The sequence below is a fragment of the Antennarius striatus genome, chromosome 20, assembly GCF_040054535.1.
Source record: "Antennarius striatus isolate MH-2024 chromosome 20, ASM4005453v1, whole genome shotgun sequence".
NCBI classification, from domain to species: domain Eukaryota; kingdom Metazoa; phylum Chordata; class Actinopteri; order Lophiiformes; family Antennariidae; genus Antennarius; species Antennarius striatus.
The window spans coordinates 1,834,375-1,856,026 of record NC_090795.1 but is presented as its reverse complement, the minus strand read 5'-3'; the positions used below and the strand labels follow the sequence as shown (position 1 = coordinate 1,856,026).

At 42.1% G+C, this 21,652-nt stretch overlaps 1 protein-coding gene across 1 annotated transcript; it reads left to right on the top strand.

Moving 5' to 3' along the window:
• The first annotated feature begins 236 nt into the window (after positions 1 to 236).
• Positions 237 to 18,776, top strand: cdh10a (cadherin 10, type 2a (T2-cadherin)). Its single transcript, XM_068343817.1, has 11 exons — positions 237 to 449; positions 6,756 to 7,050; positions 9,435 to 9,554; positions 10,552 to 10,719; positions 10,831 to 11,012; positions 11,853 to 12,106; positions 13,468 to 13,604; positions 13,693 to 13,814; positions 14,334 to 14,442; positions 15,041 to 15,292; positions 17,568 to 18,776. The coding sequence occupies exons 1-11, from the start codon at positions 237 to 239 to the stop codon at positions 18,056 to 18,058; spliced, it is 2,343 nt and encodes a 780-aa protein (XP_068199918.1). The 3' UTR covers positions 18,059 to 18,776.
• Positions 18,777 to 21,652: the final 2,876 nt, after the last annotated feature.

Genomic DNA, 21,652 nt, shown 5'->3' with positions numbered 1-21,652 from the left:
TAGCATCTGCCATGCTAAATGTGCTAACTTAAAGAGATGCTTGAGTTTGTATGTGCATCTGTTTCATTGGCTAGATGGGTAACGAGAGTTCTTCTCTTCACAGGTACCCAAAGGACATCAAAGAGGAATACAATGTCTGTTCTGATGACACGCCCTTCCAGTGTTCATCCAATCAGAAGCCTGTTGCCATAATTCACCAGCCATTCAGGACATTCGCCATTATCCGATTGGATACCATGATAACCAATCAGCTTCTACTTTTCCTGATGATGCTCTCGATCGTGTTGCCCAGCACTGCCCTACCCTTCCTCTCTCGGAATATTGGGAATCTTTTTGGGATGACGGAAAGCGACGGGAGGATTCTTCAGCGGTCCAAACGAGGATGGATGTGGAATCAATTCTTTCTGCTGGAAGAATACACGGGAAATGACCATCAATATGTTGGCAAGGTAACGTCAAAAAGTTCCTGTCTGAAGGCTAATTGCAGGAGCTTTAGCTTGTTGTAGAAGTGTTTGATGTAATTGGCTGAAAACAAATGGGCTGCCAGGATTCCGGCTGCTAGTGTTAACTGGAGCTAGCAGAAACAAGTTAACTGCACATGAAATGTTGGCTTTGCCTCCAGGCTTCCACAGCACTCAGTGGAAAAAACATACTATTGCTTCTAAATTCAATATTCCATTGATTCGACTTTGGCTGTAAATGTGATAAGAACATTCTTGTTAACCAGAAAAAAAGAGCAATGCAGGAAATTCTACACAGTTAACAAGAAGTTGTTTCAGTCCAACGAGTGTCGTTCTCTTCTTTCGGGTCAAACTTGCGTTTTAAGAGTCTTGAACCGTATGATTGCAATGTTTATGCATGGCAAGTATTTTGAGTATGAGTACCACATAATGAGGTCAATCTATCGAAATCTGCACACTAGCTTAATGGGATTCTTCCTGACCCGTGTCCCACCCCGTCCAAGAAGGTCTAGGGAATCCAGCCAAGAAGCCAATCCATAAGGGAGACTATGATTCAGGTGGAAATGTACCCTCCATGTCTGGAGGTATGACTGCTAACACTTCAAGGCAAAGGGTAAAAAAATCCAATATGATTAAAAAATGCTTCAATTATTCCACCCAGCATGACATTTCTTAACCATTTTAGCATAAAGATAATTAACCTCATGTTTCCAGATTCACATAAACAACAATTTACAGGTGTTCTATACTACCTTTCTTCTTTCTTCTGAGGGAAAGGTATTGCCTGCATCCATATAAGTTGGGCAAACACAAAAACCCACGCAAGGTGCACATTTAATATCCGCTTCAGTTGGAGGTAAAAATTACTCAGGTGCAAAAACAGGCACAAGACTTTAAACCAGAAAAAAAAATAAAAAATGAAACAGTCTGAGAGCAAACTGAAAAACTACCGCTCCTTCCTCCCATGAATCACCAAAGGAGCAGAGTTTCGGGACAATTGCCGCTCCTCCTCCCCACCCACCAAGATCAGAGAGTTTCTTGTCACCTCGCCGGTGCCAGCAGTATATAGACAGGTGTGATGGGGAATGCTACAGTTATCAACTCGAGGGAGGGAAACGAGGTGACTGTCGACAGCCAATTTTCTCAGAGGAAGCAGGCTTTCATCACACACCTCATTCTCTGGAGTAAACAAGTGTCTTGTGCGAGGTTGAGTAGGGGGATATGACAACTTCTTTTGCAGAAACCATCATCCTGATGCAGTGAAGAGAGAGAAAACAGCCCCCCACCCTCTCCCCTAAAAAATAAATGGAATAGGGAGAGAAGAAGGAGGGAAAACATATCAATCAAAAGGGGCGGGTGGAATTCACCTTTCGGTGTTATGTGATGAAGTAGCAAAGCGAATGCTAACTCTAAATGAGGCCGTGTCAGTGCCGGGCGAGATGGGGTTCGCTTCTCGACTTTGATGCTTTTTGCAGAAGCCGACTCCTTGCAAGCATGACAGCGTCACAGTCGCCAGCTCCAGTGTCCAATATCATTCACTATTAAAGTGTCAGAAAAACATGAAGTTGTAATAAATTACTAGGAAGGAGGAGGAAGAAACTCTACGGGAGAAGCAGTGGTGATCCGGATCATTAATTTTGTCACTTTAACTTTGGAGTTTAGATACAAAGACACAACAGAGACAGACATACACAAAGAATCAATTGAATCCATCTATCTGTGAGTTGAAGTCCAATCAAGGTGCCCCTGAAATCCATTTATTCCAATCACTTAGCCAATTCTATCGTTTTTAGTCAATCTTCTAGTTATTGAAGAAGTAGTGAATTGAATATCTTTTATATTATCAAGACAAAACAGGAAAATAGAAGATTTTTAGTTGCTTTGGGGAAAATGATGTCATTTTTCTCTCTCCAAAGTCCAGACAGACACAATCAATGGTTTTCAGCTGTTTCTTTATAAGGATAAGATGTTAGATAGAAGGTAGGATGGATGGACGGACGGACAGACTGTGATGAAGACGACAGACAGGAAAATCGACCCTCTGGCTGAGAGGCTATTAGATATAAATAGAGAGAATGAGGGGTTGGAAGACAGCCCTACAGGTGTATAAAAAACCAGACTAATAGAGACCAAAAAGAGACAGAACAATAGAGACAGACAGGTACATAAAGAGATGGAGAGATAGCCCAACAAATGGGTTAGACAGGTAGATCCAGGGAGAGAGAGATTGCCAACTGACACCCAACGCAAAGAGCACTTTTATTCCCAGCACAAAGCCATCAAAGCATCGATGGTCTTCCTCATAAAGATCATTTAATAGCCTTTGCAGTGCACCATGGGAGACCTTGTTTATTTTACATTCAATCAAACCTCTCAAATCACCCCCCCCACCACCCACACACACACACACACACACACACTCGCACAGAGGCCGAGGTTGATTTCTTGATTACGGCAATCGGATTCAGAGCAGAACGGTCCTGCACAGCTCGCTCCCTTAAGCCAAAGTAAGCTGCAAACGACTGCCGCAGCACACTATATAATAAGTGGAGCTTTTTATTGCTTATCAGGGTGTCCAAAAGACAAGCTGCTTTGAGTGGTGACGACTGATACCCGCGGATAATAAGGGGGAATAATTGCAAGGTTTTGGAGCTGCAGAAACACAGGGATGCATACAGACACGTATAATATTTTACCATTGTAAAAATCCATCCCGCATGGGTTCAAAATGCTTCAAATATCATTGTGACTGACTCTTTCACGAGGCCGATAATGAGTGTGAGCTCTCACGGCGTGCAGCTGTCGGTGCCCTAGTTCTTAAAGCAGGGCTGTGAAGTGTGAAACACTCGCAATGCTGAGCAATGCAACTGCAAACTTTGGATTGTGGGGTTGTTTGAGTGGCGTGTTTGAAGTGAACAAAATCCAATTAAATTCCCGCTACACTGCATTGTCCTGTAAAGAAATTAGAATATTCAAGGTAGCTTACTTTGTTGTGCTAATATGTATCCTTGAGAATTTTTTTTTTTTTTTGCAGGTCCTGAATTGGTGCATTTTTTGCATGAATTTTGCAGAACTCGGGTAAAAAAATAAAAAAATAAAAAAATCCACACTTAAGATACCGTTAAAGCTGCAACTTTAACCTGCATAATAGCCATTATAGAGCGTTCCACTATGGTAAAGATTTTTTTTTTTTTTTTTTACCTGTGTCTTAAGAGACGGAGGAAGAGGGGGAGGAAGAGTAATTATTCTGTATCCGTTCTGCGCTCTATTTTGCTATCTCCTCCTTGCAGCACCGTGCAATGCTTACCAGAGACCTGACAAGAATTGTCAATGATTTCGCCGCTTTACTGACAATTCCTCAGTGTTTGTGCAAGGCGATTTAACTCATCAAGGCGCTCTTCTGTGCCTCTGTTGTAAGGCCTTGAAAAGGCTGTGTTTGTGCTGCAAGGCCTTGAAAGGAGAGCCACTAAATCCAAGCAAGTATACCGTAGTAGTGCTAACATTTGATTTTGTGAACACTTTGCGACTGTTTTTTTTTTTTTTTGCCACTTTGTCAAGAGTAACAATGCGTTTCCTTTTTGGATGGGAGGGAGGGAAGCTGTACAGATTTATGCCGCGTTAGAAGCAGAGTCTCGCACAACAACATCACCTCTGGCACATGTCAGTTAAACTCCGCGGAGCTCCGTTTCTACACCAGACATCAAATCTCCTGCATGTCTTGCGTATTATCGTGTCAAACCTCCTACTTTTACGTTGCTGGCGCCAATTCAGAATAAAAAAAAGCTATGTTGTTGTTGTCGTCTCATAATAACCCAGAATAATATTGCTTACATGGGCAGGATCCTTCTTCTCGTATGGTCCATCAGCCAGTACCAAATCTACATAACCACAGGGAGATCTGCTTACCCATGTGCTCAGGAAGCTGATGTTATGTAACCGTGCAATAATTAGCAAAAATGCATGAGGTTAAGGCTCACAAGACCCCACGTCTACGCAGGAAAACATGTAAATTACATACCGCAAGGCTCGGCGAAGGCTGCAGAAGTCCTATTATTCTGTAGACGGCTTTGCTGCATAGGGTAAGGTCTCCTTTTGATGGGTTGTTGTTTTCCTTCTCAGCCTCTTTTTTACAGGATTAACAAGCAAGATTGGAAATATGCTAATAGTCCAATAAGAAACTGACAGAGAATGCAATCAAAAGATCTTAATATATATATACAGAGAGAGAAAATATGCACTTCCTGTGGTCTGGCAAAGGCCTAGAAATGCATGGGGCTAATTATTACACAACAAACGCAGAGATGCGTCTGAATGGTCGTGGTAGTAATGAAATATGTTCTTTCTGTGTCGACGAGGTTCAGCACTGCTTATTGAGCGTGTCACAATGTCACCTACAGCCGCTATACCACCTCATAGATAATGGATTTCAAAGGGGAAGGGGGAAGGTGACTCTGGCAACGCAAGAGTTGCTGCTTCTTTTCCTTTCTATTTTTTTTTTTAAAGGAGTAAATGCCGCAGACATAAAGGCCATTTAAATGCAAAAATTCATACAAATACTCTCTTGCTTGCCAAAATTAGCCTGTCATTCACAGTCAATAGCAGCAGCAGCCTTCACATCCACAACGCATCATAAATCCTCGGTTCCTTGCTCTGCAGCTCAGGGGGAGAATTTGCATTCACAAACAATGAATAGATTGTCCCAGAACACAAATATATGTGGAAATTCACGACGAGTGATATCCCACTTTAATAGACTTTTGGTAATGGAGTTCATCTGCGTGACAAATATTTTCAAAGAAAACCCCAAACACCGCACATATTGTTCATTCCAACCTGACGGCGTCTTGTTTCCACACATGTATTTATTTATTTTTATTTTAATTCCACCTAACTGGCCATACATTCCCTGATTCCTATTCAAAGTTGTACTGGTGGCTCCGTTCCTCCAACGGCAGGGGAAAAAAAAACAAAAAAGTTTCCTCACAGCATGCAGACATAAATATTAATAAGTTGCTAACGTACACTCTGTCCCTAACTGCACGCCGTTTAGAATGTGAACCCATGAGGAAGTGCTCTAAAAATATCTGCTGACAGATCCAGAACAGTAATGAGCTTGAATCAGGTGCCAAAGTGTCACAACATTCCCCACCGTTAGCCCCCTCGCACGCCGCCGCCGTCAAGGTGATGGATAGGTCAGAGGTGACTAATTTTAGCGACTGTTGCTGTAGGTCCGGTTTTTTCATCTTTTTTCAGGGGCACAAATTGGAGGGAAGAGAGACTAATTTGATCTGAACTAATGAAGTATGCCACTCCTGACACCAGCGGCACCGAGGATCACGCATTTCTCACTTGGTTCAACACTATAATTTCTATAATGACACTTTGGTGCAAATAACTGAAGTGCATTTATGGTTAGTGGTGTAAAAATCGATATTATATCGCCAACACACCCTTGATGATATCAGAACTACAATGGCATTGGGCAGAGACAGTTTTGGTAGATGTATATGCACCAAAACAAAGATGAGATAGCTCGTAACTAGCTGTTAGCACATGTTTTGGTTGATAATGCCAGGCAAAGTCAGTTTGTTGGGTATTTTCCATATATGCAGCAATGCTACGCTAACTGTGTAGTAGAATATCTCAGTATTCTACATTTCTTGTCACATCTATACCTTTCTTTTAAATATGTGGAACAAATGCAAGTGGGAGTCGGTTCTATTCTTATATTCTTGGGAGGTCATTCAGCTGAGCTAACAGCTACATGAGAGCAAGAAGGATTTAAAAGCTAAGCAAATCTTACCTGTAACGACGCATTGCATGCATTATATATGCTATTAATAATACATTTAAAGAGGAAGAATGAGTGAAAAGAGTGAAGATTGTCTACTGAAGCTTGAAGCTTATGATAAAAAAAAAAAACCGTAACATTTAGAGCCACGGTGAAAAAGCAGCATCTAGTTTTTTGTTTTTTTGTACACAGACTTGATGTGAGCAAAAAGACAAGAAAGGAAAGGATTTATTATTGTGAGAAGAGGTGCTCAAGGGCAATGATGAGAACATGTAAATATTCTGAATGTTTTTTTGTTTAAAAGTCTCGTCTTACAGAGGAATTTAAACAGCTATGTGCCGTTGCCATTGGTTACACACCAGAGCGCCAGAGTGTTTGTGTTTTTTTGTTGTTTTTTTTTGGTGGTGAGAATGTAAATGACAGAAATCTGAACAATACTGAACTGACAACCCAACACAACTTTTATTGGTACATATTTACTCCTGTATGTTTCTGACTTTTAGCTGCACTCCAACATGGACAAAGGCGACGGCACTGTGAGGTACATCCTGACCGGAGACGGGGCGGGTACCCTGTTCCTGATCGATGAGAAGTCTGGAGACATCCACGCCACCAAGAGGCTGGACAGGGAGGAAAAAGCCATGTACACACTCAACGCAAAGGTGCTGGACAGGAACACCAATGCTGAGCTGGAGCCCGACACCGAATTCAATATCAAAATTCACGACATCAACGACAATGAGCCAAAGTTTGCTAAGGAGATCTACTTCGCCAGCGTCCCTGAAATGTCAGAAGTTGGTGAGTCACAGTCTGTTGTACTTTAGAGTCAGGTTTGAGTCATGCAGCAGGACATCATTTGTGATTTTGGTGACACATGGTATTTAAAAAGTTGTAGGGGAATAGAATTATGTGAAAATTCAGTCAGGTCTGACCTTCGGCGAGTTCATGGAGAGGATTGAGAGTCTGGGTGTATTTGTGTATTTTCACGGTGCTAATCTTGCATTCCAGTGGACCAGTCAGCCTACCGTTGTGTGTGAAAAAGTTTTCAATGAGAGCTGAAGAAGTCGCTCTCAAGGCTTCGTAGTGCAGCTGTATGCTGATGACACCTCACTAACCTACATGTCTGCTAACAGTTGCAAGGGTTCCCCAAATGATTCGAGTTGAATATGGTTTGCATATTATTAGGGCTGGATATCAGCAATGATCTCACAATATGATATATATTATATGTATAATATTTACACACAAAAAAAAACAGTTATACTAAGCTTTGCACAGAAACTAAGTTGGAACTAATACTAATGCCATTTAGTTGCCTTTGTTGTGCTTGAATTGCTGACATCATGAACAAAAATACGATCCATCTTGAATTAGAGGATCTTCAGATTAATTTCACATCAGGCATATTTGAAAACACTAAACTTAAGCGGAAAATAGGACGAACAACTTTGTCATCATCCTACTTTATGACCGTCAGAGATCTGCACTCGACTGCAGCCTGTTGTGTTTTTTTATTTTATTTTTTTTATGTGATTGTGATTTGTTTGGTCAAGCTCATTGGGCATTCATTACAAGTAACACATTTGCCATTTTTAATAGACAGCAGAAGTTTAGATTGTCATAGTCTTTCCAATTAAAGATTTGCTTCATTGCCCTCCACTTCATTCCATTCAAGTCGTATAAATAAACCAATTGGTATGAATATAAACAAAGCTTATGAAAATGATGCATGCAACTTTGAATCAATGCTCAATTATGCAAACTGCAAATTAATACACAGGAGCAATCAAGGGTAAATCAAAACCCAATAGTCTAGTGGCAAATAACAAAGGTCTATTTGGAATGCATGATATCCTGCTCTTACGTATCCCAGCTGCATTGATACAGGCGAAAGGTGGGCCGGGGTCAGCGCTACTCATCTCAGGACTAATAAACTGCCTTATATGTTCAGTCTGAACACAGTGGTTAATCAAGCCAGTCGTCTGTGAAAAATCAGTGGCTCGCTTTTATGCTATCAGCACTGGGACTAAGTGGGACAGATGTTCAAGTGTTCATTAGTATGCAGAGAGACAGACAGACCCAAACAGGACATGGCAGAGGTCTCCTGAATGCCAAGGACAGTATTCACAATGAAACACTTGGGTGGATTATGCAGGACTTAACGTTGGAGTAAGTCAAGGGCAGGCGATGTGGAGGGAACTAAGTTTGCCTAAGCTTAAATCTATATTTTTACATTCTTTTGGGGACACAAATTTAGGCATAATGGAGGCTGATAATTACTGTGTCCCTTGGATTTCTATTGATAATAGGGGACGCTGTTTCAGAAGGGTAAAGCCCTTTAGCTATTGGCTGCTGCATCTAATCTCAGCTGTAAAATGTAAGGCGATGTCCATGAGCACATGCATACAAATACATGTTCATGAGTCAGTAATTGTATTCCGGCTCCTCAGCCGAAGCTTGTCAGTATGTACCCGACGTTGCCCCACCTGTGGCTATGACAACAGAGGTCAGCGTGGATGCATCTGAAATGTGACCTTGAGAAGGCTGAAGGCGGTGCTGATTGCTCAAGTTTAAAAATTGATTTATGTATGGATTTATGTTAAATTAGCAACAACTTTCTGAACAAAACAGTCTGCACGCTTGCATACTTTAAACCACTCAAGGATATATTACCTGAGGGCAGCGAGAGAGAAATCTTCACTTTAAGTCTTGATGATGAAGAAACTTTTGGTCTCACTGATAGTCTAACAATCAATCAAGCAGGAGATCAAAGTTTAATCAAGGTAATCATTTTCTCTGAGGTGCCAGCCACAGTCTGCAGCGACGATCTATCAGTCTCTCTTCACAAATGAGCCAGCTGCAGCATCTACCTTTTTAGTCTCTTCAGTGAGGAAAGAAATGAGCTCTAATTCCATGTTACTGATTCATTTTTGAGATATATTTGTGTTCTTTTTTTTTTTTTATTTCTTGTTGCAAACTAATTCCCTTTTCTCTAGAAACTTGTTGAAAACAGAAACTACAGACAACTCAAAACTCATCGAATTGGTGGAAATTACAGATAGATTTACAGAGTAGTACAAGAAAAAAAAACAACACGTTCCTCGAGTTCCGTCACTCGTGAGTCTTGATGTATTGCATTGCTGCTTTGGCGTGGAACTTGACTTAGCATGTTTTTCTTGCAGGTACATCTGTTGTCACGGTTACTGCCAGCGATGCTGACGATCAGACATACGGGAACAGTGCCAAGCTTGTCTATAGCATCCTGCAAGGACAACCATACTTCTCTGTGGATTCCGAAAACGGTATGCCAAACCCAACGGGAATTTCTTGGACGCAGTTCCTACTTTCGTGCAAGACTGTCAACAAAACGTCTTGTAGTGCCTTCTCAGAACAAATCGTGCAGGCTATGGATTATATGCTTGTAAGTGCATGTAAAACAGTTATCAGGGAAGCAGTTGCATTGTCTGTGACATACAGAAGATTAACAAGCACAAGATTAAGACGTTAAAGACTATTCACCTACTTCAAATGCAACATGGTCAATAGTGAAGCAGTATCAGACATTCAGAGCTTTATGCTCATTTGCTCACCTCAGAGTAGATGCGATGATTAATGTCAATTGACTCTCTGGATGTTAAGCACATAGCTCTGGGACAGTGTTAGCTGGAAGCAGAGGCAAACAGATAGCTAAGCGCTATCCGTTTCTACAACCGCAAGACTGCCTTGAAAGTATATTTAACGTGGAGGAAAAGAGAAAGTCTAATCTCTAATCCTTTGATGAAAAGCGAGAGTGAAGTGACATTTTCCACCTGACCCATGCAGACTCAGGAAGTTGAAGGATGGTACATGAATTGATACCAAAGCAATTGCCTGTCACCATTAATTACTCTTAAATCCCCCAAATCCAGTCATGATACCTACAATATTAGTTTGCTTACGTTTAGGAAGAAATCAAATTTGAATTAACCTACAAAAAAAAACAGAATAGATCTACTTTGGCTTTTTGTTTCACTCTGTTCATCCCAGGTTTTTCCTTTCAAAGATTTTCTCTCTCTTCATACTGTGTTACCGAATTGTATGTTCTATGAAAATGAATTGACACAAGCAACAAAAAAAAGTGTCCACTTCCTGTCAGAGAAGTCAGATAGCAATTACAATCCCCCTCAAATCAAATTAGTAGTAAATTAAAAAAAAATTTCACTACTCATATCATTTTGTTTCAGTAAGACAGCAAAAATCAAATTTGCCGAATGACATTTTCCATTAAACGTGGTAAAAAAAAAGGCTTGTTCATTCCAGGCACCATCAAGACAGCTCTGCCTGGCATGGACAGAGAAGTGAAGGAGAACTATCAGGTTGTGATCCAGGCTAAAGACATGGCTGGACAGATGGGGGGGCTCTCGGGGACCACCACAGTCAGCATCACCCTCTCAGACGTCAACGACAGTCCGCCACGCTTTGCCAACCGTAAGAGGCTATTTCTACGGATCCATGAGGGACTTTTAAGCAATTCTGTCTCAAAAATGTTTTTTTTTTAACCACGTTTGAAATATCTGCTTCATTTATCATCACGTTTAGATTCCTTTCGTGTGACTGCGGTGGAGTCCACGGAGATAGGAGGAGCTATCGGCCGAATCAAAGCCGATGATCCAGACATTGGGCGTAATGCTGAGATGGAGTACAGCATTGTGGGCGGACATGACATATTCAACATTATCACCGACCAAACTACACAAGAAGGTGTCATCATCATCAAAAAGGTATTTATGACTGGTATTAAAGTCATATTTTATGTGCAAGACAGCCACAGACATCAAACACAACCACTGCATCAGTCATGTCATAATTACTGGATTGATAATGGCAGACAAAACACTACCTGTGACAAGACATACTTTCACGAAGCCTTCCTGTCTTGTCGAGAAAAAAAAATAAAAAATGAAGTGCTTCTTTCAATGGAGTACATTTTGTCTAATCCATCAAATGAAAGTTTAATAATTATATTTTACACCTGCATGAAAGCTACAGTGAAGCCTTTCCTTAAGTTCTCGTTTGTTTCGGAGTAAACACTCGTCTTTTGGAATGCCATCCGAGCTAATGCCCGGACAAAACCGCTTTCATCGTTTCAATAAAAAATAAGTCTAATCCTTTACCCTTCAGAGTTTCTCTTTTTATTCTTCAAGTTTGAATTTAAATAGAAAAATGAGCTGTGTCTTTATCTCGTCTTATTATGTACGTTTAAATTCGATGGAAAGAAAGAATAGTACGTTTCAGCTTAGCAACAGCCTCAGATAAGAGCTCCTATGTAAGAAAGACATATGGCTGAATTTATTTTGTGACTGCAGTGTAGAATCAGATACCCTAAGCCTGTGAAATGAATGATATAAAGCAATATTTTGACTGAAACCCATTTAGTTTCCCCCTAGGATCTCCGAGATCAGTATTCCTCACTTGAAATTGTAACTTAGACTTTTGAGTCTGAATAAGATAAAAGGCAGGCAAATGAAATGCAATGAATTGCTTATCAAAAATCCTGGCGGTGGATTGTTTTTTTATGTAAAACTTCTACAGCCTGACTTCTCGTGCTCCTCCGTCTGCAGGAGTTGGATTACGAAAGTAAGAAGGACTTCGAGTTCAGGGTGGAGGTGAGAAACACCTACTTAGATGCCCGATTCATCCACGGCTTGCAATTCAAAGACTACGCCACGGTCAAGGTGTCGGTGGAGGATGTGGACGAGCCTCCCATCTTCACCAGGAACCCTTACGTCATCGAGGTGCACGAGGACACAGCTGCTGGCAGCTTCGTCGGCGTGGTGTCGGCCAGGGACCCCGACGCCGACAACAAGCCAGTCAAGTATGCAACAAGACATTTGGACCATTTGGTCTCCGTATGAATTTACCGTTCACAGTTGAGTAAATAAATAAATGGCCCATTTAGTAGAGATTTCCTCACCAATTAGGAGGGTTTTGATTTATTGAGGTGATTAGCAAACAATTCAGTCATTATTCCGTTGTCCCCACGCCAATGGAAAGTTGGGTATCAGAAGGTCGGTAGTTTGACTCTGTAGTCTACAACTTGATCTTCAAATACAAGTGGAATTACCTTCAGCAACACATTTCTGGAGGTCTACAGCAAAACAGCATTGCGGTATTCTCATGATCACCCAAATACAGGTCTCAACTAACATAAATTGAATTTTAAAGAGTTCTGTAGCATAAATCAGGTCCACGGTAGACTTCAGATCCCGAATGGGTTAGAAAGGACGTGATTTACAGTCTTTTTAATTCAACCTTAAATCTTTCCCGCAGCCTTACTGAGGCTAAAAGTTCACATCTAGACTGAGAAGGGTGGATGAGATCACAAGACAAGATCAACAAGAACCCTGCATACCTCAGAAAACATCATTATCACATTGGATTTATTATGTATGACTCAACTTCCTGGTAACAGGGAAGCGGTGAAGTATGATGCAGAGATTGCGTGTCCTTGATGTCAACGATTTGCTGTGAAGATCCACAAAAATATTTAACGGACTGAACCAGAGCATCGGTGTATACGGGGTTGAGGTGAAAAACAAGCGTCCTAGGGTAGAAATAAATAAAAAAAGTCTTATCAGTTTAATTTTAGTGGCAGGATGGAAATGTGCCCACTTGGCTAAACCTAATCCATCATCCATCAGGGAGAAGAAAAGGATATTATTCCTGCCATCCCGGTGGTTTCCCAGTGGAACAGGGTGGCGGCCGTGTGAAGTGAATACGGACATTGTTTATTTCCCAGAATTACGTAAGCCCCACTGTGGCGCCGTAGAGTGAACGGGCCTAATTTGCTGTATTGATTCACACAGCTACGCGGCCTAGCCGCACATATGGCGCTCGCCGCGGCTGACACGGAGATATGCCACTCTTGCTTGCACGCCACATGGCGCTTCGTGTCGCGTATTCAAATTCCAGTGGAATATAAAAGTTGACTGAGACAAATGAGCAGGCGTGATGAAAGATTTGTCATCGTCTGACAATGGAGGGTGCGGAATTCATTTCCTTTTTGGAAATAACAAGCGATGTGTAGGAAATATTTTATGAAGCCTCATGACGACAGTTCTGTGCAAGCTGGAAGGATCCAAACTCCTCTTCACTTCGGAGCAATACTGTATTATTGCACAGACCGACAGGAAATACACTTTAATTGTTGTTAATGATGGGGTGTTACTCCTTCAGATACTCCATTGATCGGCATACGGATCTGGAGAGGCTGTTTAACATCGACTCGGTGAACGGAACCATCACGACATTGAAGGCCTTGGACCGAGAGATGTCCAAATGGCACAACATCTCCGTGGTGGCCACCGAAATAAGTAATTTTAGATTTCACAAAGTGTGACTTTTGTTCCCAACAAGTATGTTTTTGTTGTGCTTCAACATACTTTTTGGAATCTATTTCAGATAACCCCCGTCAGACAACTCGAGTTCCCGTCTTCATCAAGGTGTTGGACGTCAACGACAACGCTCCGGAGTTCGCGATGTCCTACGACACCTTCGTCTGCGAGAACGTGAAAGCAGGACAGGTGATTGAAAAAACTGGAGCTGGGATTTATTTGGGAGATGTTTACTAATGAATCCCAGTGAAAGTCTTCTGCTGTTTAACTCGGATACATCTGCACCGAGCTCATCAAGCAGAGCAGCTGACTTTTGGCAACTTTCATTCAAATTCAGATTCGAGTCCGGAGAGGATTTCACACAAGGATATTAATGTTTGTGCCGCCGGAGGTGCACAATCACCAGAACATATATGAATGTATTTCCTTTAATTAAACGAACCTGCAGGCAGGTAACGGATCTGGTTATCATGAAGAGCTGGTCTTAGGAGACCCGCGTTGGGGAAGGATTTTCAGGGTTATTGGGCAATGAGCCAAACAGACGTTGGCGGTGATCAGTCAGGTTGAGGGAGGGGAGTTATTTTTTAGAACGATAAGCCTTGACATAAATTACACCATTGACTTGTGCAGCAAATTAAAACTAGCAGACAAAAAATATTCTTTTTTGATTTTAGACAAAATGATCATACTTCCTCCTCTTCCTCGCAGCTGATTCAGACCATAAGTGCCGTGGACACGGACGAGCCTCTGGTTGGACACAAGTTTGTGTTCACGGTCAGCGCCACCAACCCAAACTTCACCATCGTTGACAGGGAAGGTAAGATACACAAGAATATTAACATAAAACCCTTCAGTCGTTGTGATTTTATAGATTTTATATATATGCCACTGTCCACTCAGAATCTATAATGTTGCTTTTGTGGACCTTTATAAGTTGTGCATATCAATAAAGGATGCCCAAGTTTCCTGCTGTCATGAACGCAGCACGGAAAAGACTTTCTAGTTGTTCTGTCAAATGTTCAGATTTAAACTTTAGCGCCACCTACCTGTAAGTTTTGACATGCAGGACATTCGGTCTGTGTTTTTATTATAACTGTATGATAAGTTTTCAGATGGATGCAACTCTTCCAGTTCAGAAAAAAAACTGCTGCAGAGACAGAAACCCAGATATTCCACTATGCGCAGAATTAAACCAGTAAAATTTAAAGTGGAATTAGTTTTTCAAGGAATTGTGGTCACGCATAATCACCATGAATTTCTCTTTTATCATACAGACTACTAAATAACTGCTGAATGTCTCGTGTTAACGATATGCTGAGTGTTTAATTACTATTTAGGCATCTTCCTCCATCATTGCTAGTAATTCTGTTTCATTACGATGTAATTCAGCGGAATGTATCCTCTTCCCTTCGTAGACAACACGGCTAACATCATGACACGGAGGGGGGGCTTCAACCGCCGCGAGATGAGCATGTACTTCCTGCCCGTGGTGATCTCGGACAACGACTACCCCATCCAGAGCAGCACCAGCACGCTGATCGTACGCGTGTGCGCCTGCGACAGCCGCGGAAACATGCAGTCTTGCAGCCCAGAGGTGCTGCCCTTCTCCGACGGCCTCACCACCGGCGCTCTGGTGGCCATCCTGCTCTGCGTCATCATCCTCCTCAGTAAGTGCCCCTTGAGATGCCTGTGCTAAAACCTCGGGTATTTCTTTGCCATTGCTACGCAAAATAAATGTAATTTGTATTGACATTCATCAAAAATCCCAATTGCAGTTGGAGGGCATTCAAATCTATGTAATTATCCGTATCAGCGGACACAAGTGACCCTTGATATACCGCTGTTTGTGTTCGCCGGTGTAACTGCGGCAGGTGGAACTCTTGCCTTGCTTTAGCATTCTGTCGCTGTCTTTTCAGGAGTGTGTTGTTGTCAGTAGATTGAAGAAGAGCTTGTCTGCTACTTAATTGATTCTGTCACTCTCGGAGAGACAAACAATTCATATTAAAAAGCTAAAATGGGTCAGCGGATACACTCCTGGTGTCTGTTGATATGTCTGGGAGGAATCTGAGAGATGCCAGTTGTCTGCAAGCAAAAAAAGAGACATGTGTTTGTTAGCTGCTAACAGCTGCTAGCTCCTTCTAGAATCTCTTGTGCGAAGCATCTCCGTCCCTTCTCGTCGTCTCCGACAGATGTCAATTCGGTGTCGTAACCGTTTCCACTGTTACGAAGCCGAATTGACATATGTCGCTCGGAGGTGTACGACAACGACCCAACATTGGGATAAAAGGTCTTGAACTGGATGCATGAAAGAGGCAAAAGCAAACGGAAGCTCTAGACTGGTGTAGATGCTTTCTTACAGCGGTAGAAGTGATGGCATGGTCTGATTCATTCATCTCTGTGGCTGTTTTGTAAATGCTCCACAAAAGATATGTAAAAAAAAAGTGCAGATGCAGAAATGTTTTGCTGACTAAATGGCTACACCTGACTCCATCAGCATTGGGGGGGGGGGGGGTTGGGGAGGGTTGAATTCACACTGACATCCATCATATCCAGTCTATACAAGAGGTTTTGTTAAGCAGCTTTTAAAATGTCAGCAGTTCGACTGATGTTTGTTTGTTGTCCTATATAAAGCGGACCTGAATGGTTATAACCTTTCATTAGGAAATAAATGGACGTAATAAAATGGCCTCTGGAAAAGTAGGTCACATGTTACTCTCTCTGACATCTCAAAAAGCACCACTTCAACCCCCCCTTGGTGGTCTAATGCTGTATGCAACAGCATACAGAGCACAGCAGCAACAGCGACGATCATTTACCGGGAAAAAGCAGTGCTTATGGAGGAGGACGTATATAAGTAATGGGTTTCATCTGTCATTGAACCCGACCACGCTCGGCCGAGCGCGCAGAGGACTATCTTTTGACTCACATAAAAAAATATAAATAAAAATCACGAGGAGTTCCGCGTGACCACCTCTTACTCTTTCCCATGTGTTGAACTCAAACCTTTCCAGTTTGGTGCCGTTCGATCGGCACCCTGACGAATAAACGCAAATTAGCATTCACCAGCTTTTTCCTCCATCTGCTTGTTTTAAGTCCAACTTTTATTTTTTTTAACATTCGTGTCTGGCTGGTGGTGGGCGGGTCTCCTCCTCGCATGTCGAACGGACTGAAGGTGAAACGTGCGCAAAAATATTGTGACATCTGCTCATTACGAGACGCTTTTCACGCGCCGATCCTCTTGACAGACTGTCTCGTTCACCTCTGCTTGACTCCGACAGACCCATCGCACCCCGATCTGGTCCACCTCGAGGTGGCCCGCCAAAAAAAGCGGCAACCGGTCAGTCTGTAAAGACCCGTTACAAACGGCCCCCTTGCAAAGCACTTGGAAGGAATTGTAATTAACGCCCAAGTAGGAGGCAAGTTGACAACTCCAGTTCCTGCTGATGGGGCAAAATGGGAAAGGAAGGAGAAGAAAGGGAACACAGGTGAAGGTAGATTTGCGTTGGTACGTCCCTTTTTTTTTTTTTTTTTGAAAAATTAGGGGTGTATTTAGAAGCGGCTAGCGCACAGTGCCAGTCTCCAGAAACATGCTCACTCTGCAACCTCTGATTGCCTTTCACCGCTGAAAAATAATGAAAGAGATGAGATATGAGGCCGTGTGGCGGAGAGAGAGAGAGAAAAAGGATTCTACAACCGCCGTGCATTTTATACGGCGAGTGTGGCATTCAAGGGAAAAAGAAAGAAAAAGCTTTTTCACTGAATCTTTAATAATAGGAGGTGAATGCCTGAGGCGGTGTTGGGGATTTATCACTGGTAGCAAATGTGTCTCCTCTGCGCTCCTCGCTCCCTAGTGCTCTTTAATGCATGACACATGTTAGCAGCCACACATCTTATGCTGAGCTTTCTCTCCGAATTATTTTATTTTATTTTTTTCCCGTGCAGTGATCGTGGTGCTGTTTGCTGCCCTGAGGAGACAGCGGAAGAAGGAGCCTCTGATCATCTCCAAAGAGGATGTCAGAGACAACGTTGTCAGCTACAACGATGAAGGGGGCGGAGAGGAGGACACTCAGGCCTTTGATATCGGAACGCTGCGCAACCCAGAGGTGATGGATGCTAACAAGCTACGCAGGGACATCATACCTGAAATGCTGTTTCCGTTTCGGAGGACATCCCCCATAAAGGATAACACGGACGTCAGAGATTTCATTAACGGGAGGCTTCAAGAGAACGATTCGGATCCCACAGCGCCGCCCTATGACTCCCTGGCCACGTACGCCTACGAGGGCAGCGGGTCGCTGGCCGAGTCCCTCAGTTCGCTGGAGTCCGCCGCCACTGAGGGCGACCATGACTACGATTACCTCAGCAACTGGGGGCCGCAGTTTAAAAAACTGGCAGAGATGTACATAGGGAAGAGCCCCGAACGAGAGACCTAGAGGGAGGATGGACAGTCTCTCCTTCTTCGAACACTCCATTCTTTTCTGTCTGTATCGAGCTAGCTATCCAGGCAGCTACTTGTCTAGTTAGTTAGCTAGCCAGGTACTTGACTGTCTGTCTACCTATCTATCAAACTATCTGTTTATCTGTCTAGTTTGCTAGCTAGCTCGCTAGTTAACTAGTAGTCTATTTGATTATGTGTGTGCACAAATGCTCAAACAAAAGTTTCTTGCAAAACTTTTGGGGACGCCAAAACAGACTTCGGTTTGAAATTTAATTAGATTTTTTTTTTTCCTCGAGCTACAGCATAATTAAAGTTTTACCGTTTTTTGGTCATAATCAGTAAAGATGCCTTTGAATTTTAGGATTTTTGTGAACAATGGTGTGGCCAATGTGTTTTGTAATTGACTTGAGAGATAGTGGTATTGTATACTATCAATGTTAAATGGCACTGGACCGGGTTTGTTTGGGGTAGTTAAGGAGTCAGTGGTTTTTCCAGCCACCTCCATTAAATACTGTAAATGTACAAAGTGTTTTTAATGATGGACATCCTATATATACTATTTGCTATCTTTGTTCAACAAGCAATGTTCATGTGAGTGGTTGATGCAGTTTATTTGTCAAACTGTGAATTCATTTCATCATATAGGTGTAAAATGTAACAGAAAGTGTATGTAGTAGGAAAACTGTCATACACTGGAATCATGCCGTCTGAATGCTGAGTCATATTGTTTTATATTTATATTTTTATACTTATTTTCTTAATAAAAACTGCGGAAAAAGAAGCAGCAGCTCTATTTTCAGTCCGTCTGCTAACGCTTTTTTTCAGATGTGCTTGTTTTAATTTTGTTTCTTGTCTAGAACTTGATTCCCTTAAACAAAAAAAACAAAAAAAAGTAGAAGGTGGTGGAAAATTGTTTTTTCAATGTTTGTGCATTATTATTTGGGGGAGCAACAATTACCATGCATCAAATCTGGAAAGAAAAGAAAATTATACATACATATATATGTTAAATACACACACATCTCCTGTGGTTAATTGAACACTCATCTGTTATCCAACCCCACACTTGCTGATGAGTGGGCAGCTGTGGAGATGACAATACATCAAATCAATGCCCTTCTCACGTCGCTTCACTTGATTTCAAAACTTAACAGCTGCCAGCTCGCTGGTGCGACTCCTCACATGTAGCCGCTGTCCTACTTTTTTCCTGACGTGTGCTTCCTGAAGTGCTCAGAACACGTGTGGGGGAAAAAAAAAAGTCCCAACTTGTTGTTCTTGTTGTCAAATTTGCCCATGCATCTGATCTGATTTTATTTACGCCCTCGGTGAAAGCTTTTAGCTCAGCAGCTCCACTTGTTATTCATCATCGCTAAAAAACAGAAGAGCAGAAAGGACAATAGCAAAAAAGAACGAGCAGCTTTTTTTTTACGGAACGGCTGAATCTGTGTTTTTTGTCATCTGGTATCACTTCTCGAAAATGCAGTTTATAATTGATAGTTTGCATGCAGAGATTCTTAGCAGTGCTTCTGTTCAAACCCCAGCGGATATCTCAGCGTTAGCTTGATTGTCTTGCATTTGACCCTTTGACCCCTACAGATCTTGACCTGTGACAGGAGCAACAACGCATATATTGCTCCTCTGAATAAGACGATTACATAATGCATTGTCTTGCAATTTATCACAATACACCGATATGTAGCCTGTAACCTGCATATTATATTTTATTCTATGCATGGGGAGAAACTGAAAGAAAGAATGCCAACTAAAACACAGCTGTAATATTTATGCACTGGTTGTTAACGCCAAGGATATCTGTGGACATGCATTACTTTCAAGTCAACCACACAATAGCGAAATGGAATTTTCAAAATGCACATACAAGAACATTCATGCATGACATTACAGAATGTTATAGGTGTTGAGAGAAATATTCCAAGAAGAAGCCGGACACAAAAGGAATACCGTCGGAAATTCATCTCTAGGTATTGATTGTGAAAGAAAAAGCCTGGATCTATTTGTGTAAAACCCCTGTCGTCCCTGGAGATGGGCGGATTTCATGGCGTATACCTGAAAATCAGAAGAGAACTCTCCTGTGGTGATCACAGCTCAATTGATTTGAGCGCTGCTTCAAGAGCGACCCAAAAAAGGTCGTCACGGAGGGGGAGGGTTATGTTTTGTAAGACGCAAAGATGTTCTTTTTCAGCACATTTTGCTTTTGGTGACGCACCCCAAAGGTTTCGCCATACCTGACTGCTTCTGATTGGTAGTAATGTGAGCTCAAATGTGATAGGAGCAAAGGAGGGAGTAGTATAAAAATTATGGAGGTGGAACTTTTGCACATTCGCCGATGACTAATTGGTATTTCTTACACTGCACTTCAATCATAAATTAAATATGTGTTTAAGAATATATTTACAGTTTTTTCAGTCCAGTGGAACCAATCAAAGGATTCTGATTCCGACCCGTGATGAAGACCCAAGAGCGCCCAGCGAGAACAGATTATTATTCCATCCTTTCATTAATTGTGCATCCTCATTATGTTTCATGTCCTGCCACCATTCTCACCAGCGCGACCTGTTGTGAGGAACATAGTGAGCGGGCTGCTCTCTTCCTCCGGTCTCTGTTGGCTTTTTCCGGGCGGAAAGAGAGAGAATCTTCTCATCCTGGTCACATGTGGCCCCCGTGATTAGAGAGATTAAGTAGAACATATCTTGTTTGATGCAAGAAAGGCATTTGCATGTCACATGGAATAAAACATGACACAACTCCTGATGAGAAACACAGTTTGGGATGCTGCAGCTTTATTGGTTCAAGCGACAGTCATAAAAAGAAGAGATGTCAATATTCAATCAATATTATTGACGCATTATGTCTCTCGTGAGTGTTTTGTGACTGGAAAGTCTTGCAAACAACAATCAAGGTGAAATATCGGCATGCAAACGAGATGTGACAGACGTACAAGCAACCTGAGGCTTTTTCCCGCCTCTCTACCTGTTCCTGGACTATTTAAAATAACCCTTTCAGGCAATACTTCCCCGAAACAAGCAAAGAGCAGATGCAGAGGTCTTGAACGCGCCCCGCCCCATTGGCTTATTGTGGCTGAAATGTAAGTGAAAGGTGTTATTTTTAACACACATTGATTACATAACTGTCCATTTGGGCACTCGTAAAGCCTCTTCTACGCGGCTTGAGTGCAGGATTGATTTTACCATTAACCAACCTTCAGAACCTGAAAGCCCCCGTGAGCCAATACAGGAGGACTCATAATGTGTTGTAAAGTAAAAATTTGTTTTAAAATAAATTACGAAGAGAAGCATTTTTAAAAAAAAAATAACTGCTTAAGTTTATAGTTGTAATATACATGGCAGACATCGATATGAACACGTTTAGCAGAAGGCGGGTGAGCTCCGCTTCCATTTCTTCCTTCTCTTAGACTCGATTTGGTGTCTGAACACCGGCCCATTTCTAAGCTTGGATGCACGTTATGTTAGATGGGATTACGAGGTCTCGGAGTATGGCCTGGCCCAGCCACTTCGGGCCAGGTTGTACACCTCGGGACGCTTTGTCACATGTTTGCGAGCCAGACAAG

Coding starts and splice junctions, on each gene's coding strand:
- cdh10a (XM_068343817.1), top strand. CDS start 237: ATGATAACCAATCAGCTTCTACTTTTCCTGATGATGCTCTCGATCGTG. Junction 13,815..14,333: donor AGAACGTGAAAGCAGGACAG/GTGATTGAAAAA, acceptor TCTTCCTCGCAG/CTGATTCAGACCATAAGTGC. Junction 14,443..15,040: donor CACCATCGTTGACAGGGAAG/GTAAGATACACA, acceptor TTCCCTTCGTAG/ACAACACGGCTAACATCATG.